Source organism: Perca flavescens, chromosome 6 (assembly GCF_004354835.1).
Source record: "Perca flavescens isolate YP-PL-M2 chromosome 6, PFLA_1.0, whole genome shotgun sequence".
In the NCBI taxonomy this organism is placed as follows: Eukaryota; Metazoa; Chordata; class Actinopteri; order Perciformes; family Percidae; genus Perca; species Perca flavescens.
The window spans coordinates 10,192,017-10,211,499 of NC_041336.1; the positions used below are offsets into that span (position 1 = coordinate 10,192,017).

The 19,483-nt window shown below is 40.3% G+C and overlaps 1 protein-coding gene across 1 annotated transcript; it reads right to left on the reverse strand.

Moving 5' to 3' along the window:
- Nucleotides 1-488: 488 nt before the first annotated feature.
- Nucleotides 489-17,553, reverse strand: si:dkey-256h2.1 (uncharacterized). The gene is made up of 12 exons (XM_028581428.1): nucleotides 16,915-17,553; nucleotides 14,765-14,904; nucleotides 13,691-13,866; nucleotides 12,980-13,140; nucleotides 12,452-12,592; nucleotides 11,595-11,716; nucleotides 10,690-10,858; nucleotides 5,111-5,256; nucleotides 2,917-3,041; nucleotides 2,713-2,839; nucleotides 1,811-1,944; nucleotides 489-758 (listed from the first exon to the last, which is right to left on the reverse strand). Exons 1-12 carry the CDS (start codon nucleotides 17,361-17,363, stop codon nucleotides 633-635), a joined length of 2,016 nt encoding a protein of 671 aa, XP_028437229.1. The 5' UTR covers nucleotides 17,364-17,553; the 3' UTR covers nucleotides 489-632.
- Between the last annotated feature and the right edge of the window lie 1,930 nt (nucleotides 17,554-19,483).

Below are 19,483 nucleotides of genomic sequence, written 5' to 3' on the forward strand. Positions count from 1 at the left end.
TCATGATCCTTTTTTATAACGCTTTTATTGAATCTGTTTTAACATTTGCGCTAGCAGCCTGGTTTGGGAACCTCAATGTGAAAAATAAAAACTCACTCAACCAAGTAGTAAAGTGGTCTAGCAGGCTGATTGGTGAGCCACAGCCTAACGTGGAGACCCTGTACACAAAACAGATACAGCGCATAACTAGTTCAATTTTAAACAACAGTTCTCATTCACTGCACACAGAATTCCAGCTTTTACCCTCTGGACGTAGGTTTATGATCCCCAGGTGTAAAACAAAAAGACACAAAAACAGTTTTGTTCCTGTAGCCATTACATTGAGGAACAAGTTATAGCTAGTGTTTACTCGTCTTTTATGTAGGTTTATGTATTATCTTATTCTGGACTGATAAGAAATTTTCTGATGATGTGTGATAATGTGAGGATGTGGGATAATGTGATGATGTGTGACTCTACTGCAAACAAAATCTACCTCTGGGTATAAATAAAGTAACTTGAACTTGAACCTGAATTTGAACTTGAAAGCAATAGGAAAATAGAAATTTTAATCTATAACTTTGATTTTACATTCAGCAACACATTCATTAATATACATCATAATTTAAAATGTAGAGTTTTACAGAGTGGCATCATTTGTAAAAGACTAGAAAAGAAGACATGATGATGTATCCAGGGTCCCTGGATGGATTAGGATCCTTTCCCTCGAACAAGCCGAAGTAGATGACAGTGTTGGATTCAAACTCGCTCATGTTCAGCTGAAAGAGGACAGAAACAGAAAAGGATGTACACACTCAGTAAATAATACAGACATCACATCGGTGGCTCCTTTAATGCCACCATGTGAAGACAGCAACAAAAGAGACGCTGTCAACAGCAACGCATGCTCCCCCAAACACATTTTCATGTTTCTGGCCACCTGATGAAAGTCCAATATTTAGTCCTCTCTTAGCTCAGTTTTGGTCTCCACCAACTCCCAAGTAAAATAACCAGCTTTTAAGCTGCTAAATGCTCCACTATGTTCACCAGCTGGTCGCCAACTGTGTCTGTCTGCAGTTTGGTACTGAGCAGGTTGTGTAGGTTAGAGCTGAAAATCTTTGCCCGTACTTTGCCCCGGGTTCGGTCTTAATTTCTATCATTTTACAAGGGCTCGGGCCGGGCTCGGGCCGGGCTCGGGCTTGCGCTCCGGTTTGCGCGGTAAATGAGCGGTCAGGTGATGCGTTTCGATTAGCGTGAAAATGGATGCTGAGGAGGTGAAACGGAGGCTGGCCTCTGGCGATTACGTTTTGTAAGCAAAGTCGGAGGTGTGGAAAACTTTTGACCATGTGCATAATGAGAATAATGAGACAGTGTATAAATTAGTGATGGTCAAATGAAGCTTAGCGAACCAGTGTCTTTACTTTCTGAGCTCACTAGATGGCGCTCTCTGTTTCGCGAAGCTTCATTGGACCATCACTAGTATAAATGAAGGCAAAAGAGCGGTGTGCGTGCACAAATTTGAACAATGTCGGGCTGTAAACGGGTTTGGGCTTTTAAAAAGCTGTCAATCAAATGTACTTGTCAGGCTCAGGCCGAATTCTGTCGGGCTCGGGCCTTATCGGGCCTAACTTTTAAGGCCCGATAGTTTTAGAGCCAAAACGTTAAGTATCGGGCCATAAAACCAAAACAATAAACTGAAAGGCACCAAAACCTCCGTAGAGTTGAGGGGAACTGCAGCTTAAACAACAGCTATTGTAGATTAAATGAAAATGTTTGAAATTGATAATACAATTAGGATCAAATGATAAAGTGTGGGGTCGTAGGGCTGTACCTGTTTGGTGATATCGGTCCTCCAGGGGTCGACCTGTAATCCATCACACCAGCCACCGCGCCCGTACAGCCACGTGCCGGCTTCGTTTGGTACCGCGCCATCTTTCACCCGCAGAGTGCAGCCCAGAGGTGTTCCTGATGGTTCCCCACCATGACCCCAAAAAAGATATGAAAGAAGAACAATCAGTGCACAAAATACTATTTAATCAATCACTCAATGTCAAGTCCTCAGGCCAATTTATCAATTAGTTGATGAAGAGAACAGTAATTGACAAAAACTTAACCAAGCCACTATTTGTTCCAGCTTCTTAAATGTGAGCATTTTATTTATTTTTTTAAATCTGTTTTATATCATCGTAAAAGGGAATTTATTTTGCTTTTGGACGGTTGGTTAAAAACAAGAACAGGCGAGCCCATCAACATGTGCGACATTTTACACAATTCATGATTAAGTAAAGGTTCAACTTGTCACTTGAACATTAAATAGACAAAACAAATTGTTTAACTGTTAAATTTACTATTAATGTATGTTTTAAGGTGATGGACATTAGGTTATTGATCAACTTACTAACAGAGATTTTACTTTTTTAGTTTTAAAGTTTATTCTTGATCTTGGACAAAACTATCTCACTTCAAGGATACTTTCAGTTATACAGATGTTTATATTTAAAATGTTCTGAACACTTTAAGGACTGCTCCTTCATATTGACTCAACTTTATAGCCACATGGATGAGAAGCCCCTTAAAAAGGTCCGAAAACTGGACATTTGAACATCAAATATTTAATTACAAGTGGGCAAACTCCATCTGCTGATGAAGATGGTGTGATATGATCAAAAGCTCAACAACAGCTATTAAAAAATGGACCTTGAAGTAGTAAATGTTCCTTCATACATTTCTCACCTGCAGATTCAAATGAGAGTGTGTTGTTGAAAACTTCGTTGATCAAGAAGTTGTGGGAGGTGATGCAAAATTCTCCGCATTTTTTGTCATCGTAGCCGTGGGCCGTGATGACGGCGTACAGCTCCACCTGAGAACAGACACACAGCTGCTGAGATGAGACAAGAAGCTCTTTAAATGATTAGTGATCGCCATCAGAGCCGTTACCTTTTTGGTAGATGTCGGGACGGAGACTTTAGTTGGCTGGTATCTCATGTTGTAGTTTTTGTCGAAAGTTCCCCCGCTGTACAGTGACATCACTTTGAAAGGGCGGAGCTTCTCTACACTGTGATCTGCAACACAGAAGACTTTGTAGCTCATGAAAATGTTTGCGTAGTAATTACTTCACAAAGTTACAGTTCATAAAATCTAAAGTATATGGCTGCACGTCTTGAAAAGACTCTAATCATGCCCGACAGGCTCCTGTTTACTCCCCGAAATATTCTTTGTGTCATAATTACACAGACTGTATTTGTTCCTGTAAGGAAGCGGAGTATTTCCTTTGCTGTGAGTGTCATTTTGATCCAGATAACTTCCAGTAACTATTTACAGACGGCTCCTTCCTGCAGAGAGATTTCTGCTCCCTGCTTTTGAAAGATCCTCAGGTGAGAGAAAAAGGACAGAAAATGTTCTGGGATCACATTATTTCAGTCACAGCTCTCCGTTCTCACAATGGGAGAGTTCAGATCTGAGCATGAAATTGTTGTGAATTTGGTGTTTTTAAAAGAAAATGAAAAAATAAAAACACAGCTGGTGTTTGCTTTGACAACAAGGGTGCTACAAACAATATTGTGATGCACATAGAGCTCCATGTCCTAGCTGCTAAAATGCTGTTTATCAAAGCACAATGATGACATCTGTTAAACACTGCAGTGCTGTGGTTGATGACATGATATTGTTAAGTTTTTTTCATGCAACTGAATGTATACTGATTTAAAAATAGAGTTGTGAGGCACTCATTACTGCCGTTTTCCAACCAGCGCAGGTGGGGCTGGGTTATATGGACACATTTTTATATCATGGTATATGCTATTTTATATTGAAATATTGATATATACTTTACATTGTTATAAAGTAAACTTTCCGTAAATGAATCTGAGAAACCCTGGTGCATTTGGAGCATGTAAACAGAAAGTAAGTCAGCTGTGGGCTACAATTTGAGCCCCATCTTTTAAGTTTATATTTGTTTACATTTTGGCAAACTGTCCCCATTAAAAGTCGGATTAGTTATTAGCAGTTCCTGTTCCTGTCCTGCTGCAGTGTACCGATAGATAGATATATAGAGAGATAGATAGATTTTATATAATAAAGATGTAAGTAAACCTATTGTGCAAATTGCACTTAGTGCAGTTGTGATGTATGAGTTGTAGCTAACACTCAGTGATGAAGTGTTAAAAACTGTCTTCAGGACCCTTGCGCTGGTGAAGCCTGTCCAGCTGTCTCCTAACCTGGCCAAGTGTGATTATGTACACATGGATGTACAGACAACTATCACTGGATTACCAAAATACTGAAGAAAACTCAAAAATGTGAAGATTCACAGATGCGTTCTGGTTCTTTGTTCTTTGACTTTGAACCGGCTCTGTGGATGTTTGTTCGTGACGTACATCGGAGATAATGATAGCCTTGGGAAGTTTGAGTCACACCGAATCTTGAAATATGTGTATCATTTGCGGCAATCAGACCTAAGTGTGTTAAAGTACTTTAATTGCCTCAATGAGCTGTGTCACCGACGCTGCTGCTGACCGTGTTGATAAGCGAGCCAAATCAGTGCGTCAAACTGCAATAACTCACTAGCCCTTGTTTTCAGGTCACTGGCATACACCCGTCTCTTTCACCTAAATCTTTCATGAATCTCTCTCTCTCTCTCTCTCTCTCTCTGAAAGAGACAGGATAAGTAGGGAAAACTGTGGTAATTGTGCCTATATGTGGCTGTGTGTGTGTGTGTGTGTGTGTGTGTCACTCTCTCTGTCCGTCCGTCGGTCTCTCTCTCCATGTGCCTAATCGCGTGTCTCGCTGTGAGAAGTCAAGACAGCCAAAATCACTATAAACCTATAGGTGTTTTATTTTGAAATGTTTTATTTTTGTAAAGTATCTGACTGCACTGTGGTCTTCCTGTATGTGATTACCTGCCGGGCTTGACACATTCGCTCGCGGTTCGACGTGAACGGACATATTGGGTAACATGGGTGCCGAAATGAAAACAGCTGCGCTACGCGGCTATACGCGACGCTTACGTGCCCGGTGTGTTTTCACTGTTAAGCAGTAATGCCTCACTATACTACCTGCTCAGTACACCCACAAACATCATGATAGGTTTCACAGTTGTCAAATGTAGGTTCAGTGTTACGACAGTTGATACCTGTCCGGTTGCGGACACTGAATCTCAGGTTAAGGGAGACGATCCACGGCATCGCCCAGGGGACCGTCTTCATGGTGAGGATGCATTTGTTGCTGTCCAGCAGAGGCATCAGAGGGGACACGTCCGTCAGCCAGCGCCCAGTACCTCTGCCAAAATAACACACACACAGTACAGTCATATCACACATATCAGATAAAACAGGTTTCTCACAGAAAAACTAAAACTAAGTTGCAGTGATACGGTTGAAATCCAAATTCATCATCATAAGAAGAATATTTTTTTGTTCCAGATGTGTTCGTTTTCAATACACAGTGAAATGTGCTAAAACATTTCTCTTTGTGTAGTTATATGTGGGGATTACATCAGACAAAACACATGTAAAACTAAATCTTTGGTCTCTAATTTTGATAGTTTTTAATATTCAAATTTGATCAGAATCATTTCGACAACAATATTTTGTAAACAAATATCAAAAAAAAAAAAAAGATTTAATCACAATATAATTTAAATTGAAAGTCAGTTAACCAGAATAGTGATTTGTTGCCCATGGAAGTCAAGAGTAAGTTAATGCTATATAGGTTAATATCAGGGTTTCTGCAAGTCAAATTTAAGACTTGTTAAGACCTTTATAAGACAATTATGAATGCAATTTAAGACCTTTATCACAACATCAACTAAGCCCTAAATTCAGTTTTCCAAGCCAAGTATCGTTAAACTTGCACTTCCACAAAGCTGAAAAATAAAATCTGTTTTATGCCTGTGGTACAAATCCAAAAGAGAGCCAATAACACAAAAGCTGATTGGCTGCAATATAATTTGTATGTTGGTGTTGATGTACAGCGGATTATATTTAGACTAGCGAAAGAAAGAACAACTACACCATGGAATTAAAAAAAAGAGAATTAGATGTAGCCTTGCATGGACATAGAAAAATTAAGACCGGTTTAAAATTATTTAAGACCTAGAACAATTCAATTCACTTTTATTTATAGTATCAAATCATAACAAGAGTTATCTCAGGACACTTTACTAATAGAGTAAGTCTAGACCACACTCTATAATTTACAAAGACCCAACAATTCCAGTAATTCCCCCAAGAGCAAGCATTTAGTGCAACAGTGGCAAGAAACCTTAGACAGACCCAGGCTCTTGGCAGTGTCTGACGGTGCCGGTTGGGGGTGTGATGAACAATGGCAATAATAGTCACAATAAAGATAATGGAACAATGACCAGAAATAGTAGTTGTAGTAGTTCATGGCATAGCAGGGCACAGCAGAGCATGGCAGGGCATAGCAGGATGTAGCAGGGCACAGCAGAGCATAGCAGGATGTAGCAGGGCACTGCAGAGCATAGCGGGGTGTAACAGGGCATAGCAGGGCGTGGAGCAGGACCACCGGGAAAGCTGCAACCATGATTTAGGTGCCACGCTAGTCCAAGGAAACATCCTGGGCAAAAGAAACACATAAGGACTCCGGGGAATAATCTCCCCAGAGGTAAATTAGTAACAAGCATTTCTCGGACGAGAATGCACACAGATGGAAAAAGAGAGAAACTCAGTGTGTCAAAGGATGTCCCCCGGCAGTCTAAAACTATAACAGCATAACTAAGAGAGACAGGTTAAGGAGAGAGCTTTGTAGATCAGAAAAATAATTGTAAATTCAATCCTGGATTTTACAGGAAGCCCATGCAGAGAAGCTAATACAGGAGAAATATTATCTCTTTTTTTAATTCTTGTCAGAACATGCGCTGCAGCATTCTGGATCAGCTGGAGAGTCTTAAGGGACTTATTTGGGCAACTTGATAGTAAGGAATTACAGTAGTCCAGCCTGGAAGTAACGAATGCATGGACTAGTTTTTCAGCATCGTTTTGAGATAGGATGTGCCTAATTTTGTCAATGTTACGAAGATGAAAAAAGGCTGTTCTTGAGGTTTGTTTTAAGTGGTCGTTGAAGGATATATCCTGATCAAAAATAACTCCTAGATTTCTCACAGTAGTGCTGGAGGCCAGGGCAATACTATATCTAGAGTAACTATATCTTTGGATAATGAGGTTCGGAGGTGTTTAGGGCCCAGCACAATAACTTCAGTTTTGTTTGAGTTTAACATCAGAAAATTGTAGGTCATCCAGGATTGGATGCATGAAATTTAGCTAACTGACTGGTTTCGTCCGGCTTGATTGATAAGTATAATTGGGTGTCATCTGCCTAACAGTGAAAGTTAATTGAGTGTTTCCTAAGAATACTACCCAGAGGAAGCATATATAAGGAGAATAGAATTGGTCCAAGCACTGAGCCTTGTGGAATGCCATGGCTAACTTTAGCGTACCAGGAGGATTTATTGTTAACAAATTGAGATCGATCAGAAAAATAGGACTTAAACCAGCTTAGTGCGATTCCTTTAATGGCAACTAAATGTTCCAATCTCTGTAACAGGATGGTATGGTCAATAGTGTTGAATGCAGCACTAACATCTAATAAGACAAGTACGGAGACAAGTCCTTTGTCTGAAGCAGTTAGAAGGTCGTTAGTAATTTTCACCAGTGCCGTCTCTGTGCTATGATGCATTCTAAATCCTGACTGAAAGTCCTCAAATAGACTATTGCTGTGTAGAAAATCACATAATGACTACCTTCTCAAGGATCTTGGAGAGAAAGAGAAGGTTAGATATAGGTCTATAGTTGGCTAAGACCTCAAGATCAAGGGTGGGTTTTTCAGAAGAGGTTTTATCACAGCTAATTTAATGACTGTGGTACATAACCTGTTAATAAAGACATATTGATCATATCTAGTAATGAAGTTTTATCCACGGGTAGCGCTTATTTAAGTAACCTCTTTGGGATGGGGTCTAAGAGACACAATACTTCAGCTAATTTAAGACTTTTTAAAAGGCAACTATTATATAGCATTTTCAGGATTATACTTGCATTTTGTGTTAGTACTAGAGCATGTTTACATGTTTTAATACAAAATAAGTAGTATTTTTCTCATACTGCCCATGGCTGCTGTACCTGTATTCACCCTCTGTTTGAGATGCAACACATGGCAGCCCAGATGACATTGTTTACTGCCGTTAGCCATGTAGCTACTATAGTTAGCAGTGGACACTTAATAGAATATAGCAGCAAATAAAGGCTTTTAAACCAGATACTACATAAACAGAAAATGTTTCAGGAGTAATGTGACCCAGAATTAGGGAGAATGTAATGACACTACAGCCAAGGGGACATATTTTACTTCTGTTAGCGTATAGTTACATGTGACAATGTTAACACCACAGTGGCTTATGTTGGGGACCAAGAGTCTGGTTAAACCTGATTTTAACCAAAAGGCCTCAGATTAAACTGACCTCTGGATACAGGACACACATGTGCTCAGAGACAAAGGAACAAGTGGCCAAGACAAAGGAATCTTGGCCTGCATGTAAACCCCAAAGCCGGGGTCATTCACACCTCCATGCGGAAGTGCCAGCCAAAAGGGAAATGCTGTTCTGTGAATGTATCAATAGATCATGGTACTGTTGATGTTGTGTTAACTAGCTGGTTAAAACCATAATCGCTACCTGCTAAGTCACTCCATTCATGGAGTTTTAATTACTGTCTGAAATAGAATTGCTGTTAGCCACTGGAGTGGTTATAGTGACGTTTTCCTCAGCAAAACAAAAGTCTCAGAGTATGTCCTAACTACACGTTAGCCCAGACCTGAGTGGCTGAGGGGGACTGGGTCATTATCGATAACTAAGATCAGAGTGCCTCTTTTCTTTACTCTTTTTCTCTTTCTTCTTTTACTAACACACACACACACACACACACGACACAGGCTAGCCGCGTAGCTCCCGAGCTAACTCTGTAGTTTAGCCACGTGGAATCGGCTTACGTTCGTACAGAGCTAACACAGAAACTAGCTACCATACCGGCTAAGCGTGCGCATTGCCTAGCAACCCCCCGGCTTCTTCGGCCCCTCTCCGTGCACCCAGCACCACTACCGCCCTCTTGAGGCTAAATAGTTTTGTGCAGCTCACAGGAGTAGCCAGTTTGTTTTTTGTGTTAGGACTACATTTTGACACCGCCCCTCCTCTTTTGCTCGCTCACACACACACACACACACACACACACACACACACACACACACACACACACACACACACACACACACACACACACACACACACACACACACACACACACACACACACACACACACACACACACACACACACGGAAAGACGGCTGGCCAGCGAGGTTGTCAGGTGCTTGTTGAGTTCAACTCCGAAAAGACAGTTAACCACAGGTTTGTTAATCTTATGATGGACATGTGTTGTGATATTTAAACAAACGATCCGTCAACGGCGAAATAAAAGCCTCTTATTTACGAGAGCGGTCTGAGAGACCTCTGTTTTACAGCGGTGTGTCCGAGCGAGACTGTCCGAGCAACAAGCCAGTGGCCGGGGCGCGATATTACGAATTCCACTATGGCCACGCCAAGACCCGTCCTTCAATAGCGTTCACACACTACTATTGGCCAGGCGTCCATGCTTACATGTACAGGTCCTATCCCCTGACCAATCCCCTAACCCTAACCCTAACCTCTCGAGGTGAAATGCCTAACCCCAACCAATCGAGCTGCTTCGTAGGGCGGGTCTTGGCGTGGCCATAGTGGGATTCGTAATTTTGCGGCCGGGGCAGGCGCTGCTGGTTGTCGCGTTACTTTATGGAGCTTCTCAACTCCAAAAATTTGAAGCAAATTGTCAATTCAGCAACCGTTTTAGGAAGACTGCCTATATTTGAAATCTAAACAGTTAATTTCTCACCTAAAACGTTCTCAGAAGTGAATTTAGTGATGAATAAGATGGCGAAAATGGATAAAATTGTCCCGTTGTTGGCCTGTCTATGTACCTGCTATGGGTTGCTACTCCCTCTTATGACGTCATAAGTTACTAAGTAACCCAGTTACTGTAAAAAACATGCTACCTTTGTAGAAACCCCAATAAATGTTATTTTAACGCATTTTAAGACAGAAATGTTTAAATACATACATATTGAGCACTTTATTTACATATTAATTGGTTGTGGTGGTTAACCTGCACTTTACACTTTAACTCAAAATCTGTGGCAGTTTCACGGAATCTCTAAACATTCCGTGACGGGCCCACGGAAGAATTCCGCCTTAAGTTAAGGAGAAGGTCGTGGGTGGGCTTACGGTTCCGTGACACGCGGGAAGAACGGGACGGTTGGATTTAGGAAAACAAGAAAGCGACTTTAGGAAATGTGACATGCGGGACACAAACACCAGTCTCCTAGGGGAAAGTCTTGTGTTTGACCCATCCACCACCCCAACCAAGCTCCTTATGCGGAATTTCGGCCTTACATACTACTCGCTACCGTAGTCGCTCTTAATGCTACGTCATCTTCTCACTGACTTTACACTGGCATTGTTTTCCGTGGTGGCCACACGGAATATTCACACATTACGTGCCACCACCGCGTAATGAGCTGTTAACAGTTCGTGATCATTTCACGGAATTCTGAGAACAGGCTGTTTGTATTCGTGCCATCAGAGGGTTTCACATGATCAACATCGTACCTGCGGAAGGCAGTGATCCAGCGGCCCAGCTCCGTGTTGCAGTATGAACCGAGAGGATCACAGCAGACAAATAGCTGAACTGTGTGATCCCAGTGAGCGCAGGACGAGTCTCTCCTGCCAGGACACGACAGGGACGCATCCAGCTCCAGCATGTCGAAGGCTGACAGGGCTGCAGAGAGACATAGTGTGCAAATGTTAGTATCATTATTAGTATCATTAATGTTAAGAGTTCCCCTCATGCTGCAGTTCACACTGATGCTCTAATGCAAAATCCCCTCACCTCTGCATGCTAATGTTGTTATTCAGAACAGGGTTAGCTGTTTTCAGCAGTCCCTAATGGATGCTTTGGATAGAAATGTTCCAGAAAATAGATTGCATCATCGAGGTTAGACTTCAATGTGTTTGCTAGTCCTCTCATACCTCAGCTACACAGTAAGAGTCTGTAAAACCTGCAATTAACTTTCTTTGCACATTCATTGTTTTCCTACTACTGAACACAATCAGACCTTGTCTTAATGTATTGCCCTCGCCATTGTCAATGGCACCAATCGCCCTCTATATCCACCCTTTACATTGCTGCCATCTGGCCGCAGATACAGGACTTTGAGGTGTAGAAGGACTCGCATTTGCAGAAGTTTTGCTGCTTCTGCCATAGCACTGCTGAACAAACTATCTAACTGACTTTGTATAGATCCAGTGTCGTCATTGTAAATGTGGTTGTTTTTATGTGTCTATAGACAGTATCTGTCTTCATGTTATCTGTTGATGTATTTGTCCGCGTATGTTGCCATGTGCATGAAACAGACTGTGAAAACAAATCTCCCTCATGGGACAATATCTATCTTATCTATCTATCTATCTATCTATCTATCGAAAAATAACATCAGTCCCACATATTAAGTTACCTAAAGGCAGGTTGACCGTGGCCACCGCTCCTTTCTCCCCCTGCATTTGGACTTTGTCAAAAACAGAAACAACCTTTGCAGGACTTTGAAGTTTGGTCTGCAGATCCGCATAGAAATCAAACCTGGAGACAGAAACAGATGCAAAACATAGTTTTCACCCATGTTAACTGTAGGGCTGCCCCCTCTTAGTTGATTAGTCGACTAATCAGTTGTTTTGGTCTTAGTCGACTGAGATTTCTTTAGTCGATGAGTCATTTTTTTTTAATACTTTTTCATGCTGAATGACTTATTTCAAATAAACCTATGAGCACATCTCTGGTAAACACAAGGTTTAAAGTGGTGCTTTTGAACAATTCTTTGTGAAGTAACTCAGTATTACAAATCTGTTTATTAAATCAACTAATCGATTAGTGGATGAAATCGTATGAGTGTTAGTCAACTAAAAATGTTTAATCGAGGACAGCCCCAGTAAACTGTTACAATGACTCTGTGGAGAGGTTGTTATGATGACAAAACACATTAAATACAGTATGCCAACATTTAAGATTGTGAAGAAAAATAAGATACATTTCTTGTAGGAATTATCAATGTAAGGATTCTTCCAAGAAATTTAAACTAAAATTGGTGTTGCAATCCTCAAATTTTTTTTTACAGTTTTTTACATCTTTGTATACACTTCCTAGTTTACCAAACTGATTATTAAGCTCGATTTAAGAGACATTTCCCCTCAGAGACTACTCTCCCACCATCTAAAATGCAGATCTATTATTCTGATAAGTCAAGTAAATGGATTAAAAATAGAATGAACTCTTCTGCAGAGTCTCTTCAACCATTTAGACCTTCATCTGTGTGCTTACCACTGTGCCTGCCAGTTGATGAAGCTGAACGAGGGGTAAAGAAGCCAGCCAGTCTCAGCCAGCGCCCCCTGATGGTCGATACTGATGAAGAAGTTTGGGGATGGGGTGTGTTGGAAGGAGACATACACCAGCTGTCCCAACCTACAATACAAATTCAGAAGTAGCATACCACAATGATGAATGATACAGTATGGTACAGAATAACAAAAATAAAAAAAATAACAGGGATGTTAATGAGCTTACATTAACACATAATTACACTTTTATAGTTAGATTCTCTGTTCTTAAGAGACATGGAACGATGAACTTCAGGAGATAACATTTCCCCTCCCTGAAGAGCTTCTATAATATTTTGGAAACATCATTTAAAGTTGAGACCAGACCAGGTGAGCAGCTTCAGTAGAGAAGAAGTAAACAGACTTTAGAGAATAGTTACTTTAACATTCAAAATGTTCAGTTAATCGGTGTACAAGGATGTTAACCATCAAAATGAAGAGGGTTTTAATCCTCCAGGTCGGTGTGTCTTACTCGAGTGCCTGAGCGACCGAACCCTCCAGATGCACCATGGCAGCGGGGATGTCCAACGTTGTGTCGCACTCATCCCCGTCACAGTTCATGTCCTGGATCAGATTACCGGGGAAAGCGTAGACAAGGACACCGGAGGCGTTGGATTTGGCCATGTTCTGCACCTGGAGGGTTTGGATTGATGATTAATTATATGAAAACAAATACTTCCTGTGTGTTTAAAAACAAAGTTTGGAGGGAATTGTGGCCGACTATAAAGAAGACCTAATCTGTTGATTCTTTTTTTGATTAATAGTTTAGTCTATAAAATGTAAGAAAATAGTGAGAAAAGCACATCATAACTGCCCAGAGTCTAAAGAGATTTCTTCAGATAACAGTACGTAATCCAAAAATATTCAATTTACATTATAAAACAAAAACAGCAAATATTCCCATTCGAGAAGCTGCAACAAGAGAATGTTAATTGTTCAAGTCATAAAACGTCATAAAAGTGAGTTATGTTTGAGTGATATGTCCCATTTAACGTGCATGCTTTGAAACAAATAAGCAGAAAATAATTATGTATGTATGCATGTATGTATATGTTGTGTAATTCCATATATAAACTCTCCAAACACTCCCTGCTGGATATTACTTTGCTGATCGTCAAAGACCTTTTACGATCTGGAGGTAACAACCTGAGCAACAAGCTCATCCCCATTAACATTAACAGACCTTGGTGAAGAAAGAGCAGTTGCCCTCAGACACCCAGACCACAGCACCCGCCACCTTGGGCCAAGGCTCACACCCATCACCTGCATCGATCAGCTGATACGACTTCTTATCCCAGCGCGTCATCAGCCAATCATACCTGGCATCTAGTCTCTTGATGATTATAGGCATGTTCCACCCTGGGAGGACAGAATACATTAATACATAAAAAAAAATATGCAACATGAGTGAGTGCTCACTTGCTGCTGTTTTAGTAAACAGTTTGTATTCATCTCTCAAATCTTAAAAAAACACAAAACCTACTGAATGAAACTGATTCTATCATTACATCCTGAAATTCTGGGAACCAATCGAATTCTTAATGACGGTTTATTTGATATAATTTCTTTATAAAAAAAACGCACATTAATCAACATTTCAGTAAATGTGCCAGTTTTAGCCAGCTGGTTAATTTTTTCAACTGCAGTCTTTGGTGAGAGGGTTTGAAACCAAATAGTTGATGGTTAAAAATAAAGTTAAGTAAACCGACACCCAAATGCACACCTTCAACCCATCAACCCTTCAACCTGTGATACTACGGTTTATTTGCTTAAGAGCAAAGATAAACCAGCAGGGTTTAAGCTGCAGTATAAGTTCACACAGCCTGGCTAGGTCGCACCAAAAAGGTTAATTTATACAAGCTTTTCTTGTCAAAAATACATCACACAAAAATTTAAATTTTACAGAAAAAAAGAGAGGATTTCTTTCATAATAATATACAGCAAAAAGTCAGAAAAAAGCAAAAAGAGAAAAGAGTTTTGTCAGTTATTGTGGGCATAGAAAAGACCATAGCTAGTGATTTGGGAAAAAAAAAAGACAAATGTACACTGTAGTTGGAGTAATTGGGATGCTGAGATGATGGGAAAATGTGTCTCATGCAGATTAAATATTACTAGATCTACCAGTATACTGTATTTAATAGCGATAGTAGTATTACTTTACACATTTTACTGATAAAAGACGATCCCACTCCCAATAATCCCAACAATCAGTGAAAGAATCAGACCCATTAGGGCCGTGAAGAGAGGGGACTCTTACCCTTGGATTTGAAAACGGCCTGGGAGAAGATGCAGCCGCGCCCCATGCAGCGCCAGTAGTAAAGCACATTGGGGATCCAGTTACCCAGAGCAAAGACCGGCACCGGAGAGAAGTGCAGCCTGGACAAAACCTCCTTATTACTGCAGAAACATGCAGGAGGTTAAATGTGGTTTTCAAAGACATGAGATCGTAGAACTGATGTTAAGCATTATGGTTTTATTTATTTAGACTGTCAAATGTTGATACTCCGCCTTCTGCAGAATAATGCGTCACCAAAAAGCCTACATTCTTAAAATAATGCAAAACATATTTTATAAATAAGTTAACTGCTGTGCCAGTTCTTAATTAACATATGTATTCTATTTATTTATTTTTAGAATAATAATCATTTATGTATAGTATGTGCGTGTGTTTATTTACTGACTTTATTTTTATATGAAATTAATGTTTTCTTCTATTATTATTGTTACATAATTGTTACTGTTTTTTACCGTTATTCATTACCACAATATTAGATCATTATCACTCTATATCCATTTATTTAAGTTGATGTATGATTATATTTAAAATTAACCTTTTTTCTATGACTACATTTGAGGGTATCTGTATTTTTCTTTTTCTTAAAAGGTCCCATGGCATGAAAATGTCACTTTATGTGGTTTTTTAACATTAATATGAGTTCCCCCAGCCTGCCTATGGTCCCCCAGTGGCTAGAAATGGCGATAGGTGAAAACCGAGCCCTGGGTATCCTGCTCTGCCTTTGAGAAAATGAAAGCTCAGATGGGCCAATCTGGAATCTTCTCCTTATGAGGTCATAAGGAGCAAGGTTACCTCCTCTTTCTCTGCTTTGTCCTCCCAGAGAATTTGGCCCACACATGAGAGAGAGAGAGAGACATCATGGCTTTCAAACAAGCAAAGTGGCAGTTGGTCAAGGCCACACCCCCACCCTCCACCCTTCCCCCCCTCTCTCCTCCTCAATAGCTACAGACACAGATAAGGCACATCCTAAGGAAAGCTCATTGTGGGACTGGCTCTAGTGTCTGTAATTCTGCACCAAGGCTGAATTTCGGGACTTCAGAGACTTCAGATACAGTATTAGGGGACCACTAAGGCCTATATAAAAGAGACTTCAGATACAGTATTAGGGGACCACTAAGGTCTATATAAAAGAGACTTCAGATACAGTATTAGGGGACCACTAAGGTCTATATAAAAGAGACTTCAGATACAGTATTAGGGGACCACTAAGGCCTATATAAAAGAGACTTCAGATACAGTATTAGGGGACCACTAAGGTCTATATAAAAGAGACTTCAGATACAGTATTAGGGACCACTAAGACCTATATAAAAGAGACTTCAGATACAGTATTAGGGGACCACTAAGGTCTATATAAAAGAGACTTCAGATACAGTATTAGGAGACCACTAAGGTCTATATAAAAGATACTTCAGATACAGTATTAGGGGACCACTAAGGTCTATATAAAAGAGACTTCAGATAAATTAGGAGACCACTATATAAAAGAGACTTCAGATACAGTATTAGGAGACCACTAAGGTCTATATAAAAGATACTTCAGATACAGTATTAGGGGACCACTAAGGTCTATATAAAAGAGACTTCAGATACAGTATTAGGAGACCACTATATAAAAGAGACTTCAGATACAGTATTAGGGGACCACTAAGGTCTATATAAAAGAGACTTCAGATACAGTATTAGGGGACCACTAACGTCTATATAAAAGAGACTTCAGATACAGTATTAGGGGACCACTAACGTCTATATAAAAGAGACTTCAGATACAGTATTAGGGGACCACTAAGGTCTATATAAAAGCATCTAAAGAGCACCATGTCATGGGACCTTTAAGTCTATTTTATCATGCACAAATGTAAAGGTTTATGTAGCTTATATTGCACTGTAAATTGACAGCTTTTAAAACTAATATTTACAAAAAGTGGATCTTTGATCACGCTGACAAACGCAAAAAAAAAATAACTTCGATATTAAACCAAAAACGCTAAAAACACTGTTCCAAAAAAAATGGGCGAACTAAAAATAGAGACTGACTCAGAAGAAACTTCCCCATTACAAACACTGCAACACGGGTTTTTCATATCAAGCGAGTATTTGTATACAGTCACCTGTCGTGGGCGACCCGCTGCAGCTGGCCCCTCATCCACAGAGCATCACTGAGCGCTGAGTCGTCCAGGGACAGAAAGAGCACCTGGGTACTGTTGGGCAGCTCCTCCAGCAGGCTGGTCAGGGACGACTCCGAGCTCCACATGCACTCCAGAAACGCTGACTTGTTGGAGAAGGCGTGGATGATGAGAGGTCCCCGCAGAGCACCGGGCTGGTAGGAGAACTCCCCATCCAGAGTCAGGACAGTAAACGCGGACGCGGGGTCTCCTGGCTCCGGCCCGTCCGGCGAGGAGTCTTTACTGGATCTCAGGCTTATCGCGTTGTCTCGGGACTCACAGGCCGCCCCATATTCGATCAGTTTCACTTTCCCTGCAGCTTCACTTTTGTGAGCTGTCACAACAACAACAACAAGAAGCCACAACACCGAGGACTTTGAAGGCAGCAAAGCCATGTCCCTGCTCACGGAGAGTGACCCTTGAATTTAAAAGCCAAGTCTGAGCATTTCTTTTTATTTCTTTTATCTGAGTTTAAAAGGTCCAACAGCTATCAACTCTCTCTCAAAAGGCGTTTCACGTACTTCCTAATTTCATCTCAATACTTTTGACTTGGAGATGGAGGCGGGTCGTGCTGCTGTCTACGGCGGCCCCACGTGGACAGACCGAGCGGTTGACAGCTCGAAAACAGGATTTCTATTGGTCGGCAAATTGATACGGATTATTCAAATTTGGGATAAACTACAGCACGCTGATGTTTAATGCCACGACTAAATATATTGTGTTAAGAGGTGGCAGGAAATCATTATCATGTATTTATAACACTGTATCTATGTTGGAGAACAGCCCGGGACGATCATTTAGCAACTCAACGTGAACTAAATCACAATTTCTCGCGACACTTGAGGATTCTTTGCCTAAATGAATAATAACTCAATCCGATTTTTGGTCTAAACTACATTTATATTTGGAGGTAGCCCTTCACAGATTCAGATGTTACAAATGAAAGTGTCATACCAGCAAAATAAAATACAAAAAATCCAAATAAAACTAGAATACTATACATTATATGTAGCATCTACAACAATAAGCACACAAATAAAAGTATAGACTACAGCTAGTGAAATGCATCAATAATTGTAATCATATAGTAAACGAACACGACAGGCCATTCAGCATATATCTTATTGATGTACGATGTTGGCTTCTGTAGCCTACTTTATACATAGACTTTTACTTCTAATCGAGTACATTGTGGCAGGTTCTTTTAGGGTTAGGAGCTTATGTTAACTAAAAAGTCAAAAATTAAAAATGTCCATGTTGGATTGTAGTCTGTGTTATCTAACAACAATCCTTTTCATTTAGTAATACACATTTTGGCTACTTTGGAAGTGCTTTTCCCACTTGTCACTTGAATCGGACAATATTCTGACGGCCTGGACGTCAGACTTGCGTTGTGAGTTGTAATGTTAACACTAGACAGAATTGATGAGCCCAATGAGCCATGTAGTACACTACCTATCAATTTAGCCTATACCTCAGAAGTCCAGCATTATATTTCCATGTACCCAGTGCACATACTAATTATAAAATATGACTCACACGATAATTGCTGGAGACGAGCATCGACCCACATCATCCAGTCCAGCTGTGCGTAAAAGCCCCGGTGCGGAAAAGGAGCTCTGTGGCCCACTGGCGCATCATCAGGGAAGGCGCGTTGTTGTTCTCTCTTTCAGCATCTAAAGTAAAGCAGAAAGGTGTAGACATACCTGCACACACATATTTATTAATAGCTGTAATCCAGGCGAAAAGCATTAATCTTTTTATTTTTACGCAGACACATTTAAGGGGGATTACGCACGGTGTTCAATGATGGAGCTCGTTAAACTTGTTCTAATAGTTGTGCTGCTTCTGACAACTGCTCTCTCTCAAGAAATGGATGTTGACAACTGAAGAGAAGACATCATAAGACTTATTAATAAGATTTATTAATAATGCTACGTATTTGTGAATGTATTAGAATAAGAAAACAAAACTATATCATCTACCGTTTCCCAAAATATTTTGGGATGGAAAAGTCTTTACTCACTGAAACACAAAATAACTTGAGATAGTAGGTAAGTAATTGGATTTCTTTGACTCAATTGCAGCTGGAATTATACAGAAATAAGAGATAATCTAACAACATTTAATCTCTATTTTTACATTATTTCTGTCTAACTCTGATGTGATTCAAGATATTTTTGTGAGAATGACCAGAAAACCAGGACCACGCCAATATCTCGGACTAATGGGGAAGAAAGACTCCGGTAAGGGAATTTGCACAAATGTATATACTGCTTTATGTTAAAGACTGCTGCGTCCAGGTCTGATTTTATTTATTTTCTCCAAACAGCAAAAACACAGACAGCACGTAAATGCAAATATTATCCTTTGCCTCTGCTTTCTTCAAAATCAATTCTGGACATAAAAAAGAAAGATTTTTAACATATGTTTTTATTCCCGGGGCATAGATTTCACACCTTTGTGGGTCTGATGGGTAAAAGGAGCTTTGAAGATCAAGGTGTGATACTTCCAA